Source organism: Geospiza fortis, unplaced genomic scaffold (genome assembly GCF_000277835.1).
Source record: "Geospiza fortis unplaced genomic scaffold, GeoFor_1.0 scaffold488, whole genome shotgun sequence".
NCBI lineage: Eukaryota > Metazoa > Chordata > Aves > Passeriformes > Thraupidae > Geospiza > Geospiza fortis.
In genome coordinates, this window is record NW_005054365.1 from 1,823,469 (window position 1) to 1,846,528 (window position 23,060).

General features: G+C 42.5%; 1 protein-coding gene across 1 annotated transcript in view; it reads right to left on the reverse strand.

Moving 5' to 3' along the window:
- The window catches only part of EPG5 (ectopic P-granules autophagy protein 5 homolog), a 53,497-nt gene extending 33,939 nt beyond the window's left edge, over positions 1–19,558 (reverse strand). The window contains exons 1-15 of the mRNA XM_031059638.1: positions 19,490–19,558; positions 17,299–18,216; positions 14,948–15,191; positions 13,980–14,116; positions 13,312–13,419; positions 12,267–12,340; positions 10,447–10,555; positions 10,023–10,137; positions 9,384–9,534; positions 8,329–8,484; positions 7,819–7,976; positions 4,224–4,378; positions 3,527–3,667; positions 3,164–3,328; positions 1,775–1,923 (exon numbers count right to left, since the gene is read on the reverse strand). Coding sequence (XP_030915498.1) covers positions 1,775–1,923; positions 3,164–3,328; positions 3,527–3,667; positions 4,224–4,378; positions 7,819–7,976; positions 8,329–8,484; positions 9,384–9,534; positions 10,023–10,137; positions 10,447–10,555; positions 12,267–12,340; positions 13,312–13,419; positions 13,980–14,116; positions 14,948–15,191; positions 17,299–18,216; positions 19,490–19,558 — 2,849 coding nt within the window. The remainder of the gene's footprint in view (positions 1–1,774; positions 1,924–3,163; positions 3,329–3,526; positions 3,668–4,223; positions 4,379–7,818; positions 7,977–8,328; positions 8,485–9,383; positions 9,535–10,022; positions 10,138–10,446; positions 10,556–12,266; positions 12,341–13,311; positions 13,420–13,979; positions 14,117–14,947; positions 15,192–17,298; positions 18,217–19,489) is intronic.
- Positions 19,559–23,060: the final 3,502 nt, after the last annotated feature.

A 23,060-nucleotide genomic window follows, 5' to 3' on the forward strand; every position in this document is an offset into this window, starting at 1 on the left:
GAGCCCTGGAACAGAGCAGCAGGAATGAGAGGAAGCACAGCCATGACACAGCATGTGTGGCACTGGACTGGGACTTGGTCCATGGAGGGGGAACTGGATGATCCCTGGGGTCCCTTCCAACCCAAACCTCCTAGGATTAGACCAACAGCAATTATTTTTTAGACAGACCATGTAGTTTATCTAACCACTCTCTTCCTATGGCCTCGATTTCTACCTCCCTCTCCTTCCCCCATCCCTTTAAGTAAAGGCCATCAACTTACACTGTCTGCTTAAATTTTTCCAAGCTATATACTGACCTTGAATTAAATTTTAATTTTAATACTGAAAAAAAAAAACAGGCACAACCTTTAATAACATTTAAAACATTTAAGACTGTTAGTGAAAGGAAACAGAAAAATCTATGCAAAAGTATTATCTGTCAACAAAAAGCCTAAAACCTGGCAGGCTTTCCTTAGAAAAAAGCCTGTATGTGGACAGGCAGAGTCACATGTGTATGAGCCCACTGTCACAAAGACCATGTCTAAATCATAAGGAATTATAAATCTCTGGAGAAAAAAATATGTACATGTTCTGACAGAGCAGTGTAAATTGCAGAGCTGGAGGGCAAAGCAGATATTTCAGCCTCTCTGAGTAGGGGTACACGAACCTAAGCACTATTTTCTCTCAAATTCTAGTTATAGGCTCATGCAAGTCAGGACAGATTCACCAGCACAAGTGGCAACTAGGGCTGACAGTGGATTAAAAAAGAGAACTCATCTGGCTGGCACAAGACAACAAACCATGGGTAAGTGCAAAGGAGCAAGTCAGAACAGAGCAGAGACAACAAAGAACATTTGGAGTGCGGGAAGAAAAATCTGGGGAGAAAAATACAGAGGAGGAGAAAACACTGTACAAAAAATACTGAGAAGACAAAGCCCAGCCCAAAACCTCTTGGACTAAATATCCAACACAGGGATTTTTTGATCTTTCTATGCTTCCATTTGCACTCTGTAACTTGGAGCTCTCCCCTACTGAATCCAGTGTGCTGTAAAATCAATTTAATAAATGTCTGTTGTTTGTTCAGGTCACATAACATTGCCCACTGCTGAGAAGCTCCAAAAGGGATTAACAGTTAAGTCTTCAAATAAGATAAGAGCTGAAGTGAGTTCTCTTATGGTCACCAGTAATGGAAAATAGCCTTTCTATTTTATAGTAAGTATTGTCTACCTCTGCATGAGTAAAGGAGGAACAATTTGTGACTGCTCACAAACCTGCAAGTGAGTCAAAATTAAAATGTCTGTTTCAAGAAAGATGGAGAGAGACTGTTAAGAGCATGGAGTGACAGGACAAGGGGGAACAGCTTCAAACTGAGAGAGTAGATTCAGATCAGATGCTGGGAAGAAATTCTTCCCTGTGAGGGTGGGCAGGCCCTGGCACAGGTTTCTCAGAGCAGCTGTGGCTGCCCCTGGATCCCTGGGAGTGTCCAAGGCCAGGCTGGACAGGGCTTGGAGCAACCTGGGACAGCGGGAGGTGTCCCTGACCATGGCAGGGGTGGCACTGGATAATCTTTAAGGTCCCTTCTACCCAAACCATTCTATGATTCTGTGATTCTCACACAGACGCTCAACAGAAGCCTAATAGAATTTTCAAATAGTTCTGTGGGTGCAGACAACACTGAGCGCTGGCATGTAACGAAATTGTAGTTGGACAAAGAACAGCTTTAAAAAGAAGGGAAAAAAAGTGAAAACAAGGTCTTGCCTGCAGCTTTTCCCATTTACAGCCATCCATAAGTTACTCCTTGTAAGTAAGAAGAAAGGATACCTGTTTTATGCTTTCAGAAAGCAGCCCAGCATATGGTTTTTGGGAGAGATATTTCTGATACGCTTCCAGGACCATCAATGCAACTTCAGAATGGACAGCTGGATCCAGGTGAAGAGTATTCTGCTAAAAACAGTGTCAGAACACAAAACCTTGAGTCATTTAAGAGGTCTCTACAGCTGTACACTCAGCTGCATCACAGAGAAATAAATTTTCTGGCTGTTCAAATTAATTATTGCAATATCAAGGCAAAAATCTTCCCCAGTGAAAAATTTCAGCTCAATGTTAAAAGAGTACCAGGCTCACACTGGGCAATACAAAGCCCAACAACTAGATTATTTTTTAAAAGGCATCATAACATTCACTTTCCACATATGATAACATATGATAATTAATCCAAAAATCCATAGATGCTATTTTAAATTAGGTAATACAGACACTTGAAATCTTGCCTTTAAAAACAAAACCAAATCACATCACCATGTTTTTTGTATGAAAACACAGCAATTCCTGTATCAAGTGCCACACTAAAGAGCCATTTTTCACCACATCAAAGGGTACAGACATGGAATTGGTATTGCACAGCAAAGAATTCTATTCATTATCCCTAACATTCATTTTTATTTACATGTCTACAAGAAAGAGGGAGAAAAAAGTGAGTCCATAGCCATGTACAACCATCAGCATGGCAAAGAGAAGAGTTCAGCATGACCAAATGCACAGAATGCAATGCTGAACTATATCAATGAACACAGGCAACATTATTCCCCCAATCTATTTCTGTTTTTCTCTGAAAAAGCATTCACCCTCAACTATAACCCAAACTCATGGAGCTCCTGGAGCAACCCAATATTATGGAATATTTCCCCATCATTTAAATGATGCTCAGAGTTTTGAAATGTCTCATTTCAATAATTACTTTTCTTGCACTGTGAAAAACATACCTAGATACCAGCATGCAACCTACAGTCACACCAGTCTCCTGAACATTTTTGGAAGATTCCTCTATTTCTGCTAAAAGCATTTGCTTTTAAAGAGCATTGCTTTTTAAAATGCTAAAAGCATTTTAATCATATGATTCATAAAAATTGTCCTGTCAGCTATTTCCTCCTTTAGAGAGGGAAAATTCCCTGCTTAAATATCTCTTTTAAACTCAGCTGCAGCACTGAAAGAAACCAGCACAAGCAAATCTTCAGGCAGTGTTGTAAAATTATTATGACATTCCCATTTTGTGCCATTAGGTGTACAGCCATAATATAAAAAGCATGCAAGTAACTGTTTTCAAATTCTGCTCTACTCCCCAGCTGAGTTAAACTTTTGCTCTGAAAAGGTGAGAAGGTTCAAGGCTCCTGTTCTCAATACCTACATGCTCACCAAATCCCCAGTTCAGCCCTTCCAAGATGATGCAGGCCAGTTTATTCTCCACTGCTGTCAGGCTGTAATTTAACAACCAGTCACGGATCAGGGCTATCTCGGATGAAGAAGGCTTCCACAGGTACAGGGGCAGTTCTTTAAACAGATATAAAGAAACCTTTGAGGAAAGAGAGCAAAAAGTGCAAATCACTACTCAGCACACAACAATAATCAGCACTGTGCCCTGCCATCTAAAAGGGACCAAAAGCCCCACAGAGAGCTCTTTAATACATCCATTCATAACAACCTGGCATGGCCTCTAGGTTTAACTGGGTGTCTGATTTAAATTATTTAAATTATAGACATCAGCACTTACCATCCCCACCTTCTCAATGGTCTCTCTAATCCGATCCAGCAGCACAGAAATAATCTGTGTGTGGATGCTGGCAATGGCTCCCAAGAGTTCCCGACCAACCTTGGAAAACGTCTCCCTTGTGGAAAGACTAACATAGGACACCTGAGAAGATGAGCAGGGAGAAGTTATTGCTTCTGGCTGACCTCCACTAACATGGAAATAAAATGTCTTTTGGAAAATAAATTGCTCTTGGGCATCGCAGACAAAGTTGATAAATGCCCATATGAAAAGTGAAGCTGACTGCCCTAAAAGACCAGGAAAGTTCTGTGTCACACTGCCGAAATAATGTCCAAAACTAAACACAGGAACAACATAGCCACAGGCACTAAAAAAAAAACACCCACAAAAAACAATGGAAAAAACACCACATAAGGAATTCCAGAGCGACAAGTTAGGTCTGCATGAGAAAAATAAAACAAAATAAACGCATTTTATTTATTTGTTTCATTCTGGCTTCACTTACAGAAAAACTGTTCTTGTTCCCAGAAAAAACAAGTACTTCAGGCAATTTTAATTCACAGCTTTTTGAATACATAGCACTTTTTTAATTCCATGGAAGAACAAACTACAGAAGCCATGAAAGCTCCACACCTTCCACTGTTACAAATAAAAAGAGCATTTTCATTCTTTTCCTGAATGGACCAGTAACATTACTCACCTCATAGATCTCCAAAACAACAATTTTGATAAAATCCTCATCAACATCAGCCCGTTTAGTTTGTGCCATCTGAGCAAATGTGGTGAGCAGACAAATTTCTTCTGAGCAGTTCATTGACTGGAGATACTTTTCAAACTGTGCAAGGTGCTCTGGATCTAGGAAAAAAAAAAGTCAAGTGAAAAAAACATGATACAAGTGCAATAGGACACACATCAGCAGCATTTATACAGTTATTCACTCAAAAGTGATCTGTGGAGATCATTCCATGCCAATTACAAATAAAAATTCTGCAAGTATCTAGCCCCAGGTCTTGATTACACCCAAGAGCTATAAAGAAAGGCCAGTCTGACCTTCCCAAATACAATACAAGAAAAAACACCGGATGCACTTGTTTGCAATCCATCTCTGAAAACAGAGAACAGAACCTGTACAAGCAGGAAGGCTAAGATACATTTTCACTCAAATTCAAAGCAGGTTTTTCTCTTTAAACCCAAAAGAGATATTGCTAAAAGCAAATAAACATTCCATTCCTCAGGGTGTGGGACAACAGGAAGGTAATGATACAAAGGAACCTCTACAGGGCTTTAAAATGTTTGGGGCTTTTTTTTGCTTGTTTCTTCCAAACAACTTTAAATAGAGTCTGTGCAGCAGAACAACCACTGAAAGCAGCATTTGAGCTGTAAAAAGTTTTGGAGAGTGAACTGCCTTCTGTGAACCACAACAAGCCAACAAACTCTGTTTACAGTGATTTTATCATAGCAGCTGAAAATACAGAAAAAGCATTCATTGTGCACTCAGCTATCTAACCTGGACACGCATGTGCTCAGCGTGCTTGTGATCAAACACTTGCACTTAGGTTACATTCTATTTTAAGGGCTTTCAAGAATTTTGCAACTGTACTCCAACCTGAGAAGGTCAGGCCTGTACAGGCAAAACAGCTCATGGAACAGCATGCTAGAGGATTGTGCAATTTCAGAAAACAGTTTCTTCCAAACAGTAAGAGAAACCACACTGCTGACAGATACAGCAGGCAAACAGGGGGCGCCTCATCCACTCACCTCCATTTCCTAATGCTATTTTTTATCCTTAATGCAGCAGTTACAGACAACTCTGTTTCCCCTTGTACTTCAGTTTGGTTTTTTTAACATGATGGAGAAGGACATTAAAAATGACCACATCATTATTGTATCAAAAGGCACAGCAGGGTGACAGTGAGGAGAAGGGGTCAGCTGTGGGCTCCACACTGACCTCAAACCCACACCAAGCCATAGCCTGGGACTGAAGATGGGGACAAGGAATAAGGGAAGCAGGGAGACTCCCCCTAAATCCTGTCCTCTCATAGTGGAGAAATAACATCATCACCATCAGCTTGGTACTTCACCCTATCCTTTCTTCTAATCACACTGTAATTCAAGTTCAGGACGCCCTAAAAATCACTGACTTCCCAAACCTTGTTACTGGTAGCAAGGAAACTCTGACCACAAATAAACTCACAGTATCCCTGGATTAAAGGGATATTCAATATTATCTAGTTTAAAATCCCTGCCATGGGCAGAGATGCCACTCACTAGAACACCAACTATGCTTCTGATGCCTTAGGATTTTAGCTTTTCTATTTTTCATATATTTGTAATCCTGCAATTCTTTAGTGTATAACCCTAAACCCCATATATAGTTAGCTACTTCTTTGCCATTTTTGTCAGACAAAACAATTCCTCTCTAGGCCTGGGAATCAAGGGAATATGGGAATCAACCTTACTACCTCAGACCCTGAGAAATGTAAACAAAAGCGAACTGGGGAAGAGCAAACTTGTGAAGCTTTAATTGGAAGATTAACCCCCAATATGCAAATGGACCAAACTTATTGAAGTGTGAAAGACCATGACCCACTGTCCATATTTTGGGTGCAGCCCTTGGGGGGGGGTAAATGCACCTGAAGGCCCTTCAATAAATATAACTGCTTTTTATTGCCTTAATTTTGTCTGGCCTCTATTTTTAGGTAATCCCAAAAATGCATTACTCCCAACCCCTATGGACTTGCTGCCTAAAGCTTCCATCAATTACCAAGGTTTGCTTCCACCTGTAGATTCACCACCCTTTTCTCATGCTTAATTTGGGAGAGGAAAGCACTAAAAAACCAAGAGAATGTTAATGTCATGGTCTTCCAGGGTATGAATTACAGGAAATTAGGCATTAATTTGTTAAGTGTCCATTGAAAGAAAACATTTCAGAAGATTAGATGGATTTCACTGGAAGAACTGCTGATATTCTCTGTCTAGGTCTAGACTCTGGTGAAAAACAGCATTATGCTGACAGAACTCACTGAGGAGGATAAAGAGGATAAAAAAATCCTGAATCAGCATACCAAGGACTTTGAAGCATAAAAGTTAGCTAGAAGCAAAACAATGCCTGAAAAAGATAATTATATTAAAAAAAATCTGTGTTTGTTACTGCAACCCATAATAGATGCAGTAAAAATTTTCTAGCAAAACCAAAAATAAAGATGTTCTACTGACAACTGTAACAGTTACTGTTTTGGCTGGCAAGTGCTTATCAGACCAGCACTTCATCAAGTGCACACAACTACAATCTTGGTATCTCTCTCCCTTTTTGTGTAAATCACTTTAAATGTTACCTGAGATTGCAGAGTCAAGACTCAGTAACGTCTCAGAACCATAATTTTCTCCTGCTTCTCCACTAAGACTGGGTACATGGGGTAACAGCTACCTGGGATACCAGCCAGCTGAGAAGTGAAACTGACAAAAACGAGATCTGCTCTCCCTGAAGACAGCAAAGAAGCTGCGAAGTAGGGAGCAGTAAACTCTTTGTTTACCTGGCCCCCTGTCAATCAAGTCCTGAAATATTATCCATGAATGCAGCAGAAGAGGGAAACTAGCATTCCAGCTGGCCTCTAAATAGTTCTGCTACAACTAAAGACACCACATTCATTGTGGAGATCAAGATGGGACAAAAGTCAAGAGGAAATAAAGTGTGCCACTGAGGACAAGAAATGCATGAAAAGAAGGCTTGAGACAAAGGAAACAGAGGTGGGGATGATAAGCAGTCTCCCACGATGTGAGTTACTGAAGCCAAAATCAGCAAGTTTAGCGGGGAAAAAAGGACTCTAAAAACATGTTACTTATAGAACTATCAGCAGCTCAACAGTCAATCAGTCACACAAAAAAAATAAACACACAAGAAAAAAAAAAAAAAAATTCAAAAATTTGCCACACCAACCCTAAGTGATACAAAAGTCCGTACTTCAGGATTTCAGCCTCACTTTCCAAATACTGTTGAAGGTCAAGATGGGAAATCATACAAGAATACACAAGAGGTACCTCCTGCATGTCACTCCAGCAGCTCTGAGGCAGCCACAGAGAAAACCAGGACAGTAAATCTATCAGTTGCTGTTAAATGACAATTTGGGCAAACAGGTACTGGAAAACCATGAACTGCCCAAGACATTTCAGCAGCCATTGGACCAGTCATGCTGCCAAGGGTGCATTTAACAATGCAGCCTGTCAAGAGTTAAACCCACAGCTGATGCAGCAGCTGCTGAATGGATTAGAATTGGTTCTGTGTGGGGAAATTTTACCTTTGAGTCTCTGCTTGTAGTCAGCAGGTTGAAGAGTAGAGCAGAGCTGCTCCAGGTGCTCGTTCTCAGCACAGTGCATGACAAAGAAGAGCCTCCAAAGCATGCTGCTGGACAAGGTTCCATAAGGCATCTCAGACATGAACAGCCAGACACCCAACCTGTTGGATTTGAAGAGGCTCTTAGAAACAGTTCCACCCTGATAAATCCCAGCATTTGGAAAGGAGACATCTCTGGCCCACACTTCTGCTATGTAACAGAATTAGGAACGTGAGGATGTGTATTAGCACCTCAGATTCTGAGCCAACCTCATTATGAAGTGACCAAGATTTCAGAGCTTCTCTCAGGTGCTACAATTCATGGCCTAATTCCTCCCCACATTGATGCTACCAATGCACTGAAAAATCCTACTTCTTTCAGTCTTGTTTAAACCATTAAGTATTTAAAGCTATCCAAATCCCAGTTTCAAGTATTCAACTCCTCCAAAACTAAGCCAGTGAAGAGATTACCCACCTTTTTGCCTTCAGAACATGTAGAACAGCTCTAAAAAACAGCTCATCAAACTCCAGCTGCAATTTTTCCACAGAGTAGGGGTGCTCTACTGATCCATATTGTTTATTGCCACTAACATACTGGGCCCAGTGGTCACTCACATGACACAGTGTCATCCTACACAGCAGAGCAAACAAGACAAAGAAGGATCATTAAGTATGTCACCATCACAGGAAAACACAGACAAGGGCAACCAGGTTAGAGTCTAGCCACAAGAGATGTGTCCAACATTTTGCCTTCTGGGTTCCAGAGCTTTCCACATAAATTGTATCAGTCAAATTTCTGTGTTCTCTTTCCTTGGTTTTGCAAGCTCACAAGGCACAACATTCTGTTACAACAAATTAGTTTGTGTGTGACCTTTGGAGCCTTAAGGTAACTGTACAGGATGAAATGGCAGAAAGCTCATATGGGAATAATTACACTGAGAAAGCTACTGCCTCCATAACACAAAGAAAAAGACAGATTCTGTTTCTGATTTGACTGTATTCCCCATTGAGAATACACTTATGGAAGCCATGTAGACTCAATGCTAGAGATTTAAAAATAAAGAGCAACATTTAGGCTTCAAATACATTTACTTACTGCAACAACAGGACAATTTGCAGGAAGCAAACTAAAAACCCCAAAACAAGTTTTAATAACAACAGAAATAAAGCAGTAACATTGGTTATAGATATGAGAAATTCAAGGAGTTCCTGTTTGTTGGGTTTCAGTGACTACCCAAGACAAGCCTAACAACAACACAAATGGAAGTCAGCCTGTTGTTCCACAGCTCACCTGGGTGCTCCTTTGCACCCACAGCATTTAGATTTTGCAGTTCCCCATTTCAGATTCCCAGATTGCCTAACAGTGAACTGACCAAATGTCACAGCAAAACCCACCTGAGAATCGTTTGGGCGGAGTTTGAATTTTTTTGGTTGTTTGATGGTTGGTTCTGGGGATTTTTAGCAGCTCTGATTATCTAATCTATGTATAAAATGGGCTAAATCACTCCACAGAGGAAAAAAATCTCTTACTTGATGAGCTGACCAATTCTTTTCACAAACTGTCGGTACCGTGCTCTGTTAAACGTTTCTAATCCCACAGACAGAAGTTCCACTAAGGAGTTTGCAAAGGCAAAAATCTTCATCATCTTCTGGGGAGATGTTTTTTCAGGAAAATAAGCACCTATGAGAGAGACACAAAAAGAAGTGTGGAAAAAAAAAGTGAATTTTGGATTTTTAAGTAACTTAACAAGCACTCAAAGCATCAATATTGTGAACTGGAATGTATGTTTGTTTATGAAATGAACAATAAATACCTGCTAAGTATAAAATACAAATAAAATATGCAGGTAGTAACACCTCTGGCAAGCAATTACAACTAAGAAATGAGGGGGAAAAATAGGTCTGAAAGCACTTTTGGGAGTTAACTGACAACCAAACCCAAACTAAGGGAAAAGACTCTAATGTTTTGCATATTGCTATGAGGTTTTTATTTATCCCATACACATGGCATATACATCCAGCTCATCTCTTTAGCCTGCAAGCTGCTGCACAGGTTCATTATTATTTTTCTCAGAGAGTTTCATAATACAGTAGCACTCTTGGCAGTGGCAGTCATTAATAAAATTAGCATTAAAAAAATGAAGAATAACTGTCTAGCAAGTGATTTACCTTCAGATGTAAACCCGAGGAACTGCTGAAAGAGTTCATGAAATGGGAACTGTGACAACAGAGCAATCAAGTCATCTTCCAAGAGCAGAATCCAGCTTGTTTCAGGATCCTCATCCTGTAGATAAACACAGGTATTTTCAGTATCTCTACAGTGAAACCAGTAGTAAAGGGCTTCACTATTGTACTAATTACAGTTTTGTTAGGAGCAACTGAAATATTTGAATTCTCTCTGCTAATACTCACTACTGGAAGCTCCTCTCTACAGTTATACCACAGAGATAAATGAGACTAAAATAGAAGCAAATTCAAATCATGCTTTTTAACTTAACAAGTCAGATTTTCTTCACCCATTTCACAAAGATAAAGCTTGAACAAAAGCATAAAGGATGAAACAAAGAGAAACAAAAGAAGTCATCTTCTGTACCTCTTCTCCTCCTTCATCTACCAGAGTCCAGTTCCCAGATTCCTTCCCAGAAGAAGAGGAACTTTTCCTTTCACTTGGTTTCATATGGCACATGAAGTCCACACGATTTCTGGTTTAAAGTGAAAAATCAAATGTAAAAAATTAGAAAACTAAAAATTCTGAATTTAATAATCTTTCAGTTAAGGGAAGATATTAAAAAATCCAGATGCAAGAGGAAGAATTTAGCAAGCAAAGCAGAAAGATGCCTGGCAGAGAAGGCCCTGGGTGTGCTGGTGCCAGGGGCTGGACACGAACCCAGGGTGCCCAGGTGGCCAATGGCCCTGGGCTGTCCCAGCCAGGCTGTGACACAGCCCCAGGGCAGGGCCTGTCCCTGTGCTGGCGCTGCTGAGGCACCTCCAGTGCTGGGGACAGCTCTGGGCCCTCAGGACAAGAGAGACACTGAGGGGCTGGAGCGTGTCCAGGGCAGGGAACGGAGCTGGGGAAGGGGCTGGAGCCCCAGGAGAGGCTGAGGGAGCTGGGAAGGGGCTGAGCCTGGAGCAAAGGAGGCTCAGGGGGGACCTTGTGGCTCTGCACAGCTCCTGACAGGAATGCAGTGTCCCCCCCCGGGACAGTCAGGGAGGGTTGGACTCTGCTCCCAAGTTACAAGTGACAGGACCATAAACAGCCTCAAGTGGCACTAAAGGAGGTTTGGATTAGATATTAGAGAATTTTTTTTCATGGAAACTTGGTCAGACACTGCAACAGACTGTTTAGGGCAGTGGAGGAGTCAACACCTCCGGAAGTGCTCAGAAGACTTGTGGATGTGGCACCAGAGGACACATGGCTCAGCAGTGGACACAGTAGTTCTGGGTTAAGGGTTGGACTCAACAATCTTAAAGGTGTTTTCCAAACTAAACAATCCTGTGATTGTAAATGACTCTAGGATAACCTGGTTCCTGACATGCAGGAGCTGTAACAGATAAGCCTCTGCTCTTTTACCAGTAAGAACAGAGCCTGTGGAGGCTCTGAGTTCTGGTATCAGCATTTAGAGCAGCACCCCAGGCACATTAAGTTGGCCCTTGTTCCAAACACAAGTGTCAAAACACACTGGCAACACACATTCCCTCAGGATACACTGGTTTTCCCAGGCAGTTCTAGAAATTAAACATAAAAATTATACCCTTTAAAATACCAGTTTTCAATAACAAGACTCCCACTTAACTCAGACCCAAGCTATCAAGATCACAGTGACAATCCCAAATACCCACAGTTTGATTCTTTGACCTCAAAATTTGGGCAGAGGCACAGGCAAGTTATGTATTTTATCTACAAAATACAACTGCTTTCACTCGTGACTGATTTCATTAGCTACCTTCTCCAAGCAACACATTCCTACAAGATTTTTTTCTTTTTTTTTTTAAAGGATGAAAAATATATCAAGAGTCCAATCAGTGTGTACACCATCTCAACACCTTTACTCAGGGGATTCTATTGCAGCAGAGAGTATAAAAAGAGGAGACAGTATAAAAAACAGGCCACAGTGCAAAGCAAGAGATATTTCAGAAGCCACAGTAACAAAATGTGTAGGTTTGTCAGTCTTCACAGCTATTTCACAGCTGAAAGAAAGCTGCATCATACTGTGTACAGCACAGGAGGTACTGCCAAGGCTGAATTCTAACATGAATGAGTAAAAAGAGCTTAAATTAAACTGCGAATCTACTTGTGCCTACTTTTATGACTTTGCCTGCAATGAACTTTCAGAGTTTTACATGTAGATTGTGTGTTGTGTCTTCTACTCTTAAATAATCAGAACATATTTATAAAATTATGTTCATACTTACTTGACAGGAGACATAAGCAAGGCAAGAGATTGCATGAAATGAAAGACACCCGATGGGTTACCCAAGACTTTGATCTGAAATTAAATGCAAAAATCTAAGTAAACGTAAATAAGCAAAGGGCAAATTATTCTCAGCAGGGGAATTCACATTTCTCATTAGCTTTTTGTTAAGACTTAGAAGGATCCATAAAGGACAGCACCCACACCCTGGACAAAGTACTGCCATGGCAAAATATTGTGACTTGTCAGAAGAATTACTTAGAAAAACTAAAGGAGGGAGGGGAAAAACCCAGATCAAAAGCTCCACAAAAAAAAGACAACGTCTCACTTTGTGCCACAAGGTAGGTCTGGGCACCAGGGGTAATTCAGACTCTGAGCACAGGCAAAGATAAAATCCTACCACATTAGGTTAATTGGACTCAACAATATTAAGGGTCTTTCCCAAGCTAATTTATTCTATTCTATACTTCTATTGCATTGTTTTCCCTTCCTGTTAGTGTAATTTTCCTGTGACTAAATTTCCAATGTTTTCTCCTCTTAGAAGAGCAAATATGTTCTTTGAAAAACACCCCAGTGCCTTTGGATATCCACACTCCCTCTGACCTAGACAAAGTGAACCCTTTGTCCCTGAACTTTCCAGGGAAACCAGTCCCACTTCAATGCATAGGATATAAAGAAATCTGCTCCTCCTGATCAGCAAAGAGCTGACTCCAATCTCACTTTTTATATACAGCTGCTGCTTCAACTCTAAATATGCCTTCCACTTTTTGGAGAATACTCCCAAAACCTGGTGCATAAGGCCTTGACTGCCTTTCATGGAATCTCTCCAGTCAAGAGTGAAGTGTGTTCCCCTGTCAACCTGCACATGGTTGGCCTAACGTGGAAAAACATATTCCCTGGCAAACCCCTCACTGCCACCATGATTCCACACATCTGGAAAGGCAGTGTGGGTCATGAGGGATTAAGCAGGCACAGGACACTCTCCTCCTCTAGTCCATGCCACTGCCACTCCAACCTGCTGGCAGTAAAGAATTAAACATTCACACCTGGATGAATGGACAAGCCCACTCGCTGATGCCAGCTGGACACCGAAGGATGTGGTTGAAGAGGAAGAGATGGTCACCTGGACAGCCAATTCTCTGCAGCACAGACACCTAGAGGGAAGGGTATTGAAATCAACTAAATAACTCTGAAATTCATTTACTTACAGTCTTGCTAACTAGAGTAATACTGTTCATTTCTCACCCTTTCTAACAAACTTAAATTTTCAGTGCATGTTACAGGAGAACAATATTTAAAATCTGTTTGCTTGCCTTATGAGCCACATACCATTTTTTGGTGTAAAGTAACTATTTTTTCTACAACTGCATTAAAATCTAATTTACTTAGAAATTGGCAAGAACAAAGGTTTCTCCAACATGGCAAGTCTGAACAGCTCTAATTTCAAAATAAGTAAAAGCACAATGAGTATTATTAAGTTCACTGTGAGTAGTATTGGCTGCACAGGTGCCAATCCTCACTATGCTGCTTGAGTTTATCAGACAAGGGAATCAATTCTAAAGATCTGCTAAGAGATTCTGTTCCTCAAATAGAACAAATCCCATCAAAAAAAACATTGCCCAAGAGACAGGAAGTGCAACAGTGACACTTCCAGAAATTATTCCTGAATTCATCCTGTGTGTTGGATCAGATATATCCACGTCTACTCCCTCACCAGTCTCTGCAGCCACATGAGAAGGTCACTGTGAAACTGAGGATCCTCAATAACTCTGCGAGTGAAGCTGAAAAGGACACTGATACATTCCTTCAAGTGGCTCAAGTCTGAAGAGAGATTTTCTGACTGCTTTGAAACTGTAAATTAAAAACAGAATTAATGAAGCTTTGACAAGAAGTAGCAGCATGAACAATGGGTTTGGGGCTGGACATAAAACTGCTCTTGTATGTGCAGACACCAAGACATTTCAACATTAAATCTGTCAGAAGAGAATACTTAAGAGCACTTTGTTTAATCTTGTAATTAAGCTCTGGACACTAATTATAAGAAGAATATACTGTGGTTACTCTCACAAAAGGCCTTCCCACAACATCAGCTTTTTAAGAACCACCATTTACCATGCACATAAACTATCTGAGAGGTGGAGAGCAAAAAAAGAAAAATCTCTGGGCCAGGAGGAGGAGAAATATTTTAGTTAAAAGATTATATTGGCACAAACTCAAACAAAACACTCAGGATGAAAACCAAAAAGATAATTCTAAATATTAAGAGCTTAAGATTTCAAAAGGCCTTCTGAGAGAAAGTAAACTAGGAAAAATATCCAGCTCATTTTAGAATTGGGAAAAAGAATTGTATCAGACATTGCCTTGGACAACAAAATATTGGGAATTTGGGTGTCCCATCCACACAGTGTTTCTGTACAGCAATCAGTGTCAGTCTGCAGCTCAGACAGCAGAAGTCACTTCTGCATACAGCTTTTACTGCCCAGGTGATAAAGCCAAGAGAATTGGACATCTTCCTGTGCGAAAAAAGTTTCACTGATCCCTACAGAAGACCAACAGTTTTCTGTAACAGAGGAGAAACACTCCAGCACACAAATTCCACCACAAGAGCCCAAAACTCCAGCCACACAAGGAGCTGGCACCCTGACCACGAGGACTGGGAGCAGCCCAGACCAGCAAACACACCTTGCTCCTGCTGCTGCAGGGCCACAGATCTCAGCAGGGACGAGCTGCTGAGCAGCCTGTAAACATAGGACTCCACCTGCAAGCGGGACAGCACTGAGGTGTAGGAGTGCAGTGCCAGGGTCTGGTGCACGTGCTCTGCTTTGGCCTCAAAGAGCTTCTTCAGCTCCCCCAGCACGCTCTCGTTCAGCTCCACTGTCTGGTAGCGGTGGTGGCCTGTCACCTTGCACTGATCTGCACACACACCCTGAAAAGAGAGCAAATGTTTTATGTCAGTAGCTCTGACATTTTGTTGGGTCACCCCAACTGAAATCAATCACGGTATAACCCTCTCTTAAACAGATTTCAAGGCTTTCATAAAAGGGGACATTTCATAAATGGAAAAGACAAACATTTGGCAATATCCTACGTGCTTCTTAGAGGTACTAACCACTGAAGGTTCATAGCCTTGATTTCTGAAGAAAAAATATTTCATGAACCCTCAGTAAATCAGGTTTGGAAACAGCCACTTGCCTGCAGCACTGAGAGATGTGAACAAAACCAGGTGTCTCACTCCCAGTGAATGCACCTGCTTTTTAGTTTACAGATTTCCATATATATTTTGACCTGCTATTTTAAAGCTAAAACATTCACTGGAATGAGATAAATATTTCCCAAACTCCCAGGACTAATAATTTGCAGCAATTCCCTACTGCATGTTTAAAATGTTTTCCTCTGCCTCATCACTACTTCAGCACAAGAAGAATACAATAAATAACATTCTTGCTATTTCTACAATAAATAACATTCCTGTTAATCTTTTATGCAATAAGGAAACATTCCTAAGAACCAGCACTGTGAAAGCTTACCTTGAAAGCATCCCTGTGTTTCCTAAATTAGCAGAATAAGAATTTTAAATTGATATAAAGACAACAACTATTCTGTACACACAATAAATATATAGTGAATTGGGATGAAATAAAGCAAGTAGCAATCTTACACAACTTTATGATGGCCTTAGAAGATGCAAGAGTGAAGCCAAAATTGCTTTTGGTACAGAAAATGATCACTGCAACCCTTAGAATCCAGTGAGGCTCAGTGTTATTCCCCAAGAAAAAGGAAAGAATTCGGATATGTTCAGTTCCTCAACTGTGATGAACTACACTCGCAGAAAGGGTAAAATCTACCCTATGCATAGGTGTAGGGCACCTTTGGACAATTTTGATGATGTGTGAGCTATAAACAGCATCAGAACAATTTCACTCACTCCCACTGTAATGCTGAGCTCCAAAGGCAAGTGTCACAGAAGGAGTCTGGGGGAAAACTTTTCTGATGTGTGCCCCAAAGAGCTCCATAAACCCCTCTGGTTTGCAGGTAAAAATGTTAGAGAGTACCATGCCCATTCTGGAGGTAAGAAAAACCACAGCTACACTTATGGAACAAGTTACAGCAAGTGGATGGCCCTAATGCTCCCTCTGAGCTATGGGGCTGCTCCTGAGCACAACTCGAGCTGCCCACAGCAGGAAGTCCCTACACTTGGCAGCAGGCCAGATGGGACATCACTGCTACAGTCACTCCACCACTGTCCCCCACATCTGCCTGGAGTGCTGGGAAACTTCATCTGACACCACGGGCAGAACTGGGTGTACACAGCTCATCCTTTCTGACCCAAAAAGAAATCACCAACATATATCCCACTGTCCTGCACACGCCAGAGGTTAAAAATCAAACAACAAACTGTCTTTAATCTCAAAAGGATGATATTCTGAAGTACTGGGGGTCAGTGGAGAGACAGAAAGCAAAGGCAATAATCTCTGGACATGGAACTTTAGAGCCAGAGGAAGTCCAGAGGAAGCAAAGAAGTCAGTAAGAGGACTGGACCATCCTCCCTGTGAAGACAGGCTGAGAAAGGTGGGGCTGTTCAGCCTGGAGCAGTGCAGAGACCTCACAGCACCCTCCAGTATGTGGAAGGGGCTTACAGGGAAGCTGGACAGGGATTCTTTATCCGGAACTGTAATAACAGGACAAGGACTAAAGGGATTAAACTGAAACAAGGGGAAATTTAGGTTAGATATTAGGAAAAAAAAAAACTTTACTGTGAATGTGGTGAGACACTGGCACAGTCTGCCCAGGAAGGTTGCCCCAGTCCTGGCAGAGCTCAAAGCCAGGATGGATAAGGCCTTGAAGAACTGGGTTTTGTGGGAGGTGTCCCAGCCCATAGAAAGCAGGGTTGGGATTAGATGATTTTTAAAGTCTCCTCCAACCCTTAACATTCTGTGATTCTTTTACAACAAAACACCTTAACTATGATCAACCTGGCAAGTAAAGTTAATTTCCAAATAGTCTGGGTTCAAAAGCAGCTTCAGCAACAGCACCTGCACAGTTTTCTGCTGTTCCTTGAAAGTCCATAATCTCCCCTTCACATTCTGGCAGTCTGTTGTCATGGCCTGCAGCTCTGCCTCAGCCAGCAGCAGCTGCTTCCTGCAGCGCATGTAGTTCAGGAGCAGCTCATAGAACTCGTGCCTGTCCTGGTGAGCCACACTCTCGAATTCCTCGGCATAGGAGTCGACGTTCTCCAGCCAGGAGCAGGGCTCAAAGATCTTCAGCTGCTCCCTGGTGAAAGGCACCAGCTCTGGCTCGGAGGGCAGCTCTGGGTACAGCCTCTCGTGGTGCAGCAGGGGTTTCACTGCCATGATGGTGGGCTTCTCGTAGGACAGCTCCAAGGACAGGTCTGGATAAACCGGGCGCGGAACGCGCGCCTTGGATATCTCAGGGCGCTGTGAGGTGCTGGGGGGAAGCTTCTCTGAAGAGCAGGAGAGAGGATCTCTGAAGTCTTGTCGGTTTTCAGCTCTTCTGCCCTGTACAAAGCCCATCACTGACAGAGGGGGAGCAGCACTGGACTGAAAGGTACTACTCAATAAGTCAGAATTTCTAGATCCACTAGCAACTGCCTCCACAGGGCTCTGAGGTTTGTCCAACTTGCTCTTCTCAACAACCCCCACACATTCCTCCTGGGAAGGATCAGTTTTGACCTCTTCTGCATCTTTGGGAGGCTCCAGAGCCACTGCCAGAGCCCCTTCATTTGCTGAAGATAAATGATTTTGGGGGGTGTCAGACACATCAGTTATAGTTCTTCTATTGTCTACTTCATCTCTGAGCTGAATTTCTGTGAATTCTCCAGGATGTTCCACCTGCACTCTCCCGGCTTGAGAAGACCCTTCTGCCACAGGAGGCAGGAAAACATCATCAGGCTCTTGTACCTGGGGCTCTTCATTACTTCTTTTCTTTTTTTCCTAAGAAAACAAAAAATTAACAGCGTCACTGCCAAATTAATCCCTTCATCTTGCATCCCAAATCCCACCAACACCAAAAGAAGTATTTGTCAGCATTATGACTCCAAAAGCCCTTTCAAACATATTAATTTTCATAATATTAAAGATAAAAACAAATATACCATACAAATCTGTTCTTTAGCTGCCCTATGAAGACTGTCTACAAGTGTGTGGTTTTGTGCTCTTGCACAAGGCTTCAACACTTCTAAGCAAAAATCTATAAATATCACAGGACAGACTGTTTCATCAACACAGAAAATAATCAACATAACAGGTCCCTGACACCTAAGAAGAGTTACTCAATTTCACCTATTGACAAAAAAACAATAAAAAAATTGACTCTGTGATCCAGATCTATCTTAAGTTTTACAGAATATTTTAGTGACTGGAAAAATATTTTCAAAACAGTAATTTCAGAACAAAGCAAGTCTGGAATGTAGCCCTTAGCTACATTCTAAAATCATGGTAACATCTGAACAATTACTGAAATACCTATTTTCAGTAGGCAAAACACACTGGAGATGTAGAAAAACTTAACAGTGCCATTAAAACTGTTAATCAATTTAAAATTACAATTAGTTTAAGGCTAAATAATTCCCATAAATCTAATCTAAAGTGTAGATTAGTTTCCTTTCCAAAAACACAACATAGGAAATGAACTAAGATTTTGATAATCTGTACATTGTTTGCCAATTTGTAAAACAAAAAACCGGCACAGTGATTAGCCAATCTGTAAATTGTGTAGATCTAGCACTTTATTAGGAGCAAAACTGAGGAGTTAGGTCACAGTGCTCCAGTTTTGGATGACCTAGATAATGTAACAATGAATACAGGTGAAATGAGTACAAGCTTTTAATTTTGGGGAAATAATAATAGGAAAAAGACGACAGTTCTGGAAACTTGCTTGCAGTATCACATATAATTTTACTAAATATTTGAATGTTTTTGCCTTAAGAGAAAGCATAAATGACAACAGCCCAAATCAAGGCACTAGCTCACCTTGATCTCAAGGCTAATTTTATTCTGAACATATGGTCATAGGTCCTTTACAAAAAAAAAGGAATTACTATGGCTTGGGTTTCATACTGTTTTCTGGTGTATTAAAAGCTGTAAACATTTCTGATCATAAAACAGCCCTGACTCACTACCTAAAGCTGCAGGTGAGAGGCTAAAAATACATCAGTGCAATTCTTTAAGCCGGGACTTGTCATAATAAGCCTCTCCTGACAATTACCTCAAAGTCAATAATGTCCACAGGATACTGTATCGCTAAATCATATTTGTTCAGTGTATTGATCCACATACTTCAGGAAACACATGCTGGTCCTCTCCTCTCTACAATCTCAACGTTTCCTCTTACACTCCTCATACAGACTAAACTCCCTTTATCACTCAGTATCAGCCTGCATCCCTCCCAGACACAGCTGTTTTTTAAAATTTATGATGTGCCTTTCAGTTCTCACTTTCCTAGGCAAAAAAAATGGCATAATCATTAAAAGAGATTTCATCTGAGAAAGAATGAGAGAAATCAAGTTCTGAACTAACACAGAGGAAAATTCTGCTTAAGCCACATATGAAAGAACCAGGGACCTTAAAGACCATCTCATTCCAACCCTTTGCATAGGCAGGGACACTCCCACTAGACCAGGTCACTCCAAGCCCCATCCAACCTGGCCTGGAACACTCCCAGGGATGGGAAAATGGCAGTTGCTCATCAGCCTTGCCCCATGCCTGATGCTGCTGGTGCTGCACAAGTTTAACTTTGGGGCTACTATTGTCAGAAAGCCCTGGGCTCCATTCCACCACTTGGCAGCTCTGTAGCTGAGCCAGCCTTTCTCTCAGCTCACAAGAATTCCAGCTTTTCAAAGGATTACATTACAGCTTTTCCTGTGGCATGGGAATGGAAAAGTCCTTAATGTGACTGACCTGCAAACTGCATCCTCAGGCATGCCTGGGTATTAACAGAGGTGAGCACAGTAATAGCAACAGAAATACCAGAAATGGGTCGTGTGCAGCACTGGAGAATTCAGGGTTCTCACATGTGACACCTCCAGTGAATTGTTTCACAGTGAATTTCACCTGGAAGGGATGGCTAAAGACTGGAGTCACCACACACATGCCCTTAATGAAACAGCAGTGTCATCCATGACTCACCACCTTCCTGCAGGGAACCAATTCTCTTAGGCAGCAGTTTGAAGGTCTGACTGCCTTGCACACGACAGGGGGCTGAATCAAAACCAAAACAACGACACAGTAATTCTTCTGGGATTGCTTTTCCCTGCAATCTTTACTTGCCTTCCCTTCAGGAAGCACACCCACAACTGACACTTAGATTTAACCCTGGTTTTACAGAACACTGATCGACTAATTCAGTGTTTTCAAAGAGCTTTGACAGTCATGACTTCAATGTCCTTGCTCTATATGGGTGTCCGTAGGGACAACAAGAAAGAGGTCAAGAAAACAAGAAAAACATTTCCACTTTGTCAGGTAGTTCAAATCATTCCCATAAACATTCTGTGTAAAGAAAATAAAGCCGTCAGAAAACTGTCAGTACTAATATCATTAACAAGGAACACACTCAAAACTGAATAAAAACCTAGGAAGAGTGATACTTAAAAACTGCAGCACCAACTCACGAAGAAGCAGCACTATCGTGAGCTACACACAGCATCATGTTCTCAGCATCTCAAAGCCAAACGCAAACAAGATGGAGTATCACAGAATCACTGAACGATCTGGGTTAGAAGGGAACTTAAAGATAATCTCATTCCCCCCCCTGCCATGTGCAGGGACACCTTCCACTGTCCCAGGGTGTTCCAAACCCTGTCCAGCCTGGCCTTAGACACTGCCAGGGATGGGGATCTCACCTGCTTGGCTCTGACCCTGCAGTGTGAGCGCAGGAAGCATTTCCTGAGGCATGGCTGCAGGGTGGGCCTGATCTGCAATACCTGCACTGCTGCAAGGCTGGGCTCAGCCCTTGGTGCTGTGTTAAAGAGAGGTTTAAGAGCACCTGGACTGCTCTAGCCCCAATCTGAGAGAGTTTCTCTTACAACTCTCCCAGCTTCACCAATGCCAAGTGTGCCAGGCTGCCTTCTCTCGTGTAGGCTAAGGCTGGACTTGGTTTTATTACAAAAACTGTGTTTTGTTGCTGTGCTTTACCCAGAGAGCCCTTCTGAAGTTGCTGAGCGGATGGAGACCTCAATTTGGTCCTGGTACCATTAACCATTCACTCTCTGATGAGGGAAATCACCAGAGCTTGTTTAATTCCATCACAGAGCAGGAGAACAGGGCTGGGTCAGGTGGTGTGGGCTGGGAGGCTCCTTGTGCTCCTGTTTCACCTGCACTGGAGCAGTTTCATCCTCTGCTCCAGCAGAATCACCTGTGTGTAGTTTTAGGGCTGCAATTTCACATCACTCTGTGCTTCTGTGCATCAAGCTCTCAGCCCCTGTTAAGTTTCACTGGGTGTCTGCTTATCATGAGCTTGTGCCTCAGTTTCCCCACTCAGATGGCAATTAAAGCTGCTCCTACAGCTAATCAGGCCTCTTTGCATATTATGCATGCTTAGCCTAATGCCATAACTCCACTAAACCCAGAGCAGAGAAACCCTGAGCCTGCAAATTCCCCAAGGTCTGTGGCTTTGCAACCCCTATAGCTGCAGTCACCAGCATTTGAATATTATGAAAATTATTACTATTATAAAATATGAATATTAAATGTAACAGAGAGCGTCTGTGGGGACAGACGGACACTCAGGGGAACAGACGGACGCTCCATGAGGGCTGGCAGATACTCTGTCGGGACAGACAGACACTCATAGGGACACACAGACACTCCGTGGGGACACACAGACACTCTATGGGGACAGACAGACGTTCCATGGGGACACACAGACACTCCGTGGGAACGGACAGACACTCTGTGAGGACACACAGACACTCTATGGGGACAGACAGACGTTCCATGGGGACACACAGACACTCCGTGGGAACGGACAGACACTCTGTGAGGACACACAGACATTCCATGGGGACAGACAGACACTCTATAGGGACAGACAGACATTCATGTGGACACACGGACACTCCATGGGGACACACAGACACTCACATGGACACACTGACACTCACAGGGACACAGAGATCATTCATGGGGATACAAAGAGTGTTCGTGTGGACACTTGGACCATCCATAGGGAGCCACAGAAACTGCACAGGGACACGTAGACCATCCATGGGGACACGTAGACCGTCCATGGGGTCACACAGGCCATCCATGGGGACACAGAAAGCATCCATGGTGTCACACAGGCCATCCATCAGGACACAGAAATCATCCATGGGGACACACAGAGCATCCACAGGGACTCACAAAGTGTCCATGGGCACACAGAGCATCTGTGGGGACCCCACAGACCAGCCCCAGGTGAGTGGGGTCTGCTGTAGGGATGCAGAAACCAGCCCTACGGACACACAGACAGTCTGTCCATAGAGACTGACAGATGCTCCATGGATGACCAGGGCCCGCTACAGGGACCCAGAGATCATCCACAGGGACATACAGGCCATACATAGGGACTAACATAGGGACAAACAGACCTTCCACAGGCACAGACTGCCCAGAGGGACTCACAGAGAGTCCACAGTGAAGCAGAGACTGCTACAGGGACTCAAAGGCCATCCATAGGGCCAGCCCAAGCTTCTGCCACAGGGAATGTGGGATGAGAAGCCAAGCCCCCACTAGCAGGATGGGGAGTGTGAGGTCACTTCCCCAGGTGTGCCCCAGAGCGTGAGACATCTGCAGGAATG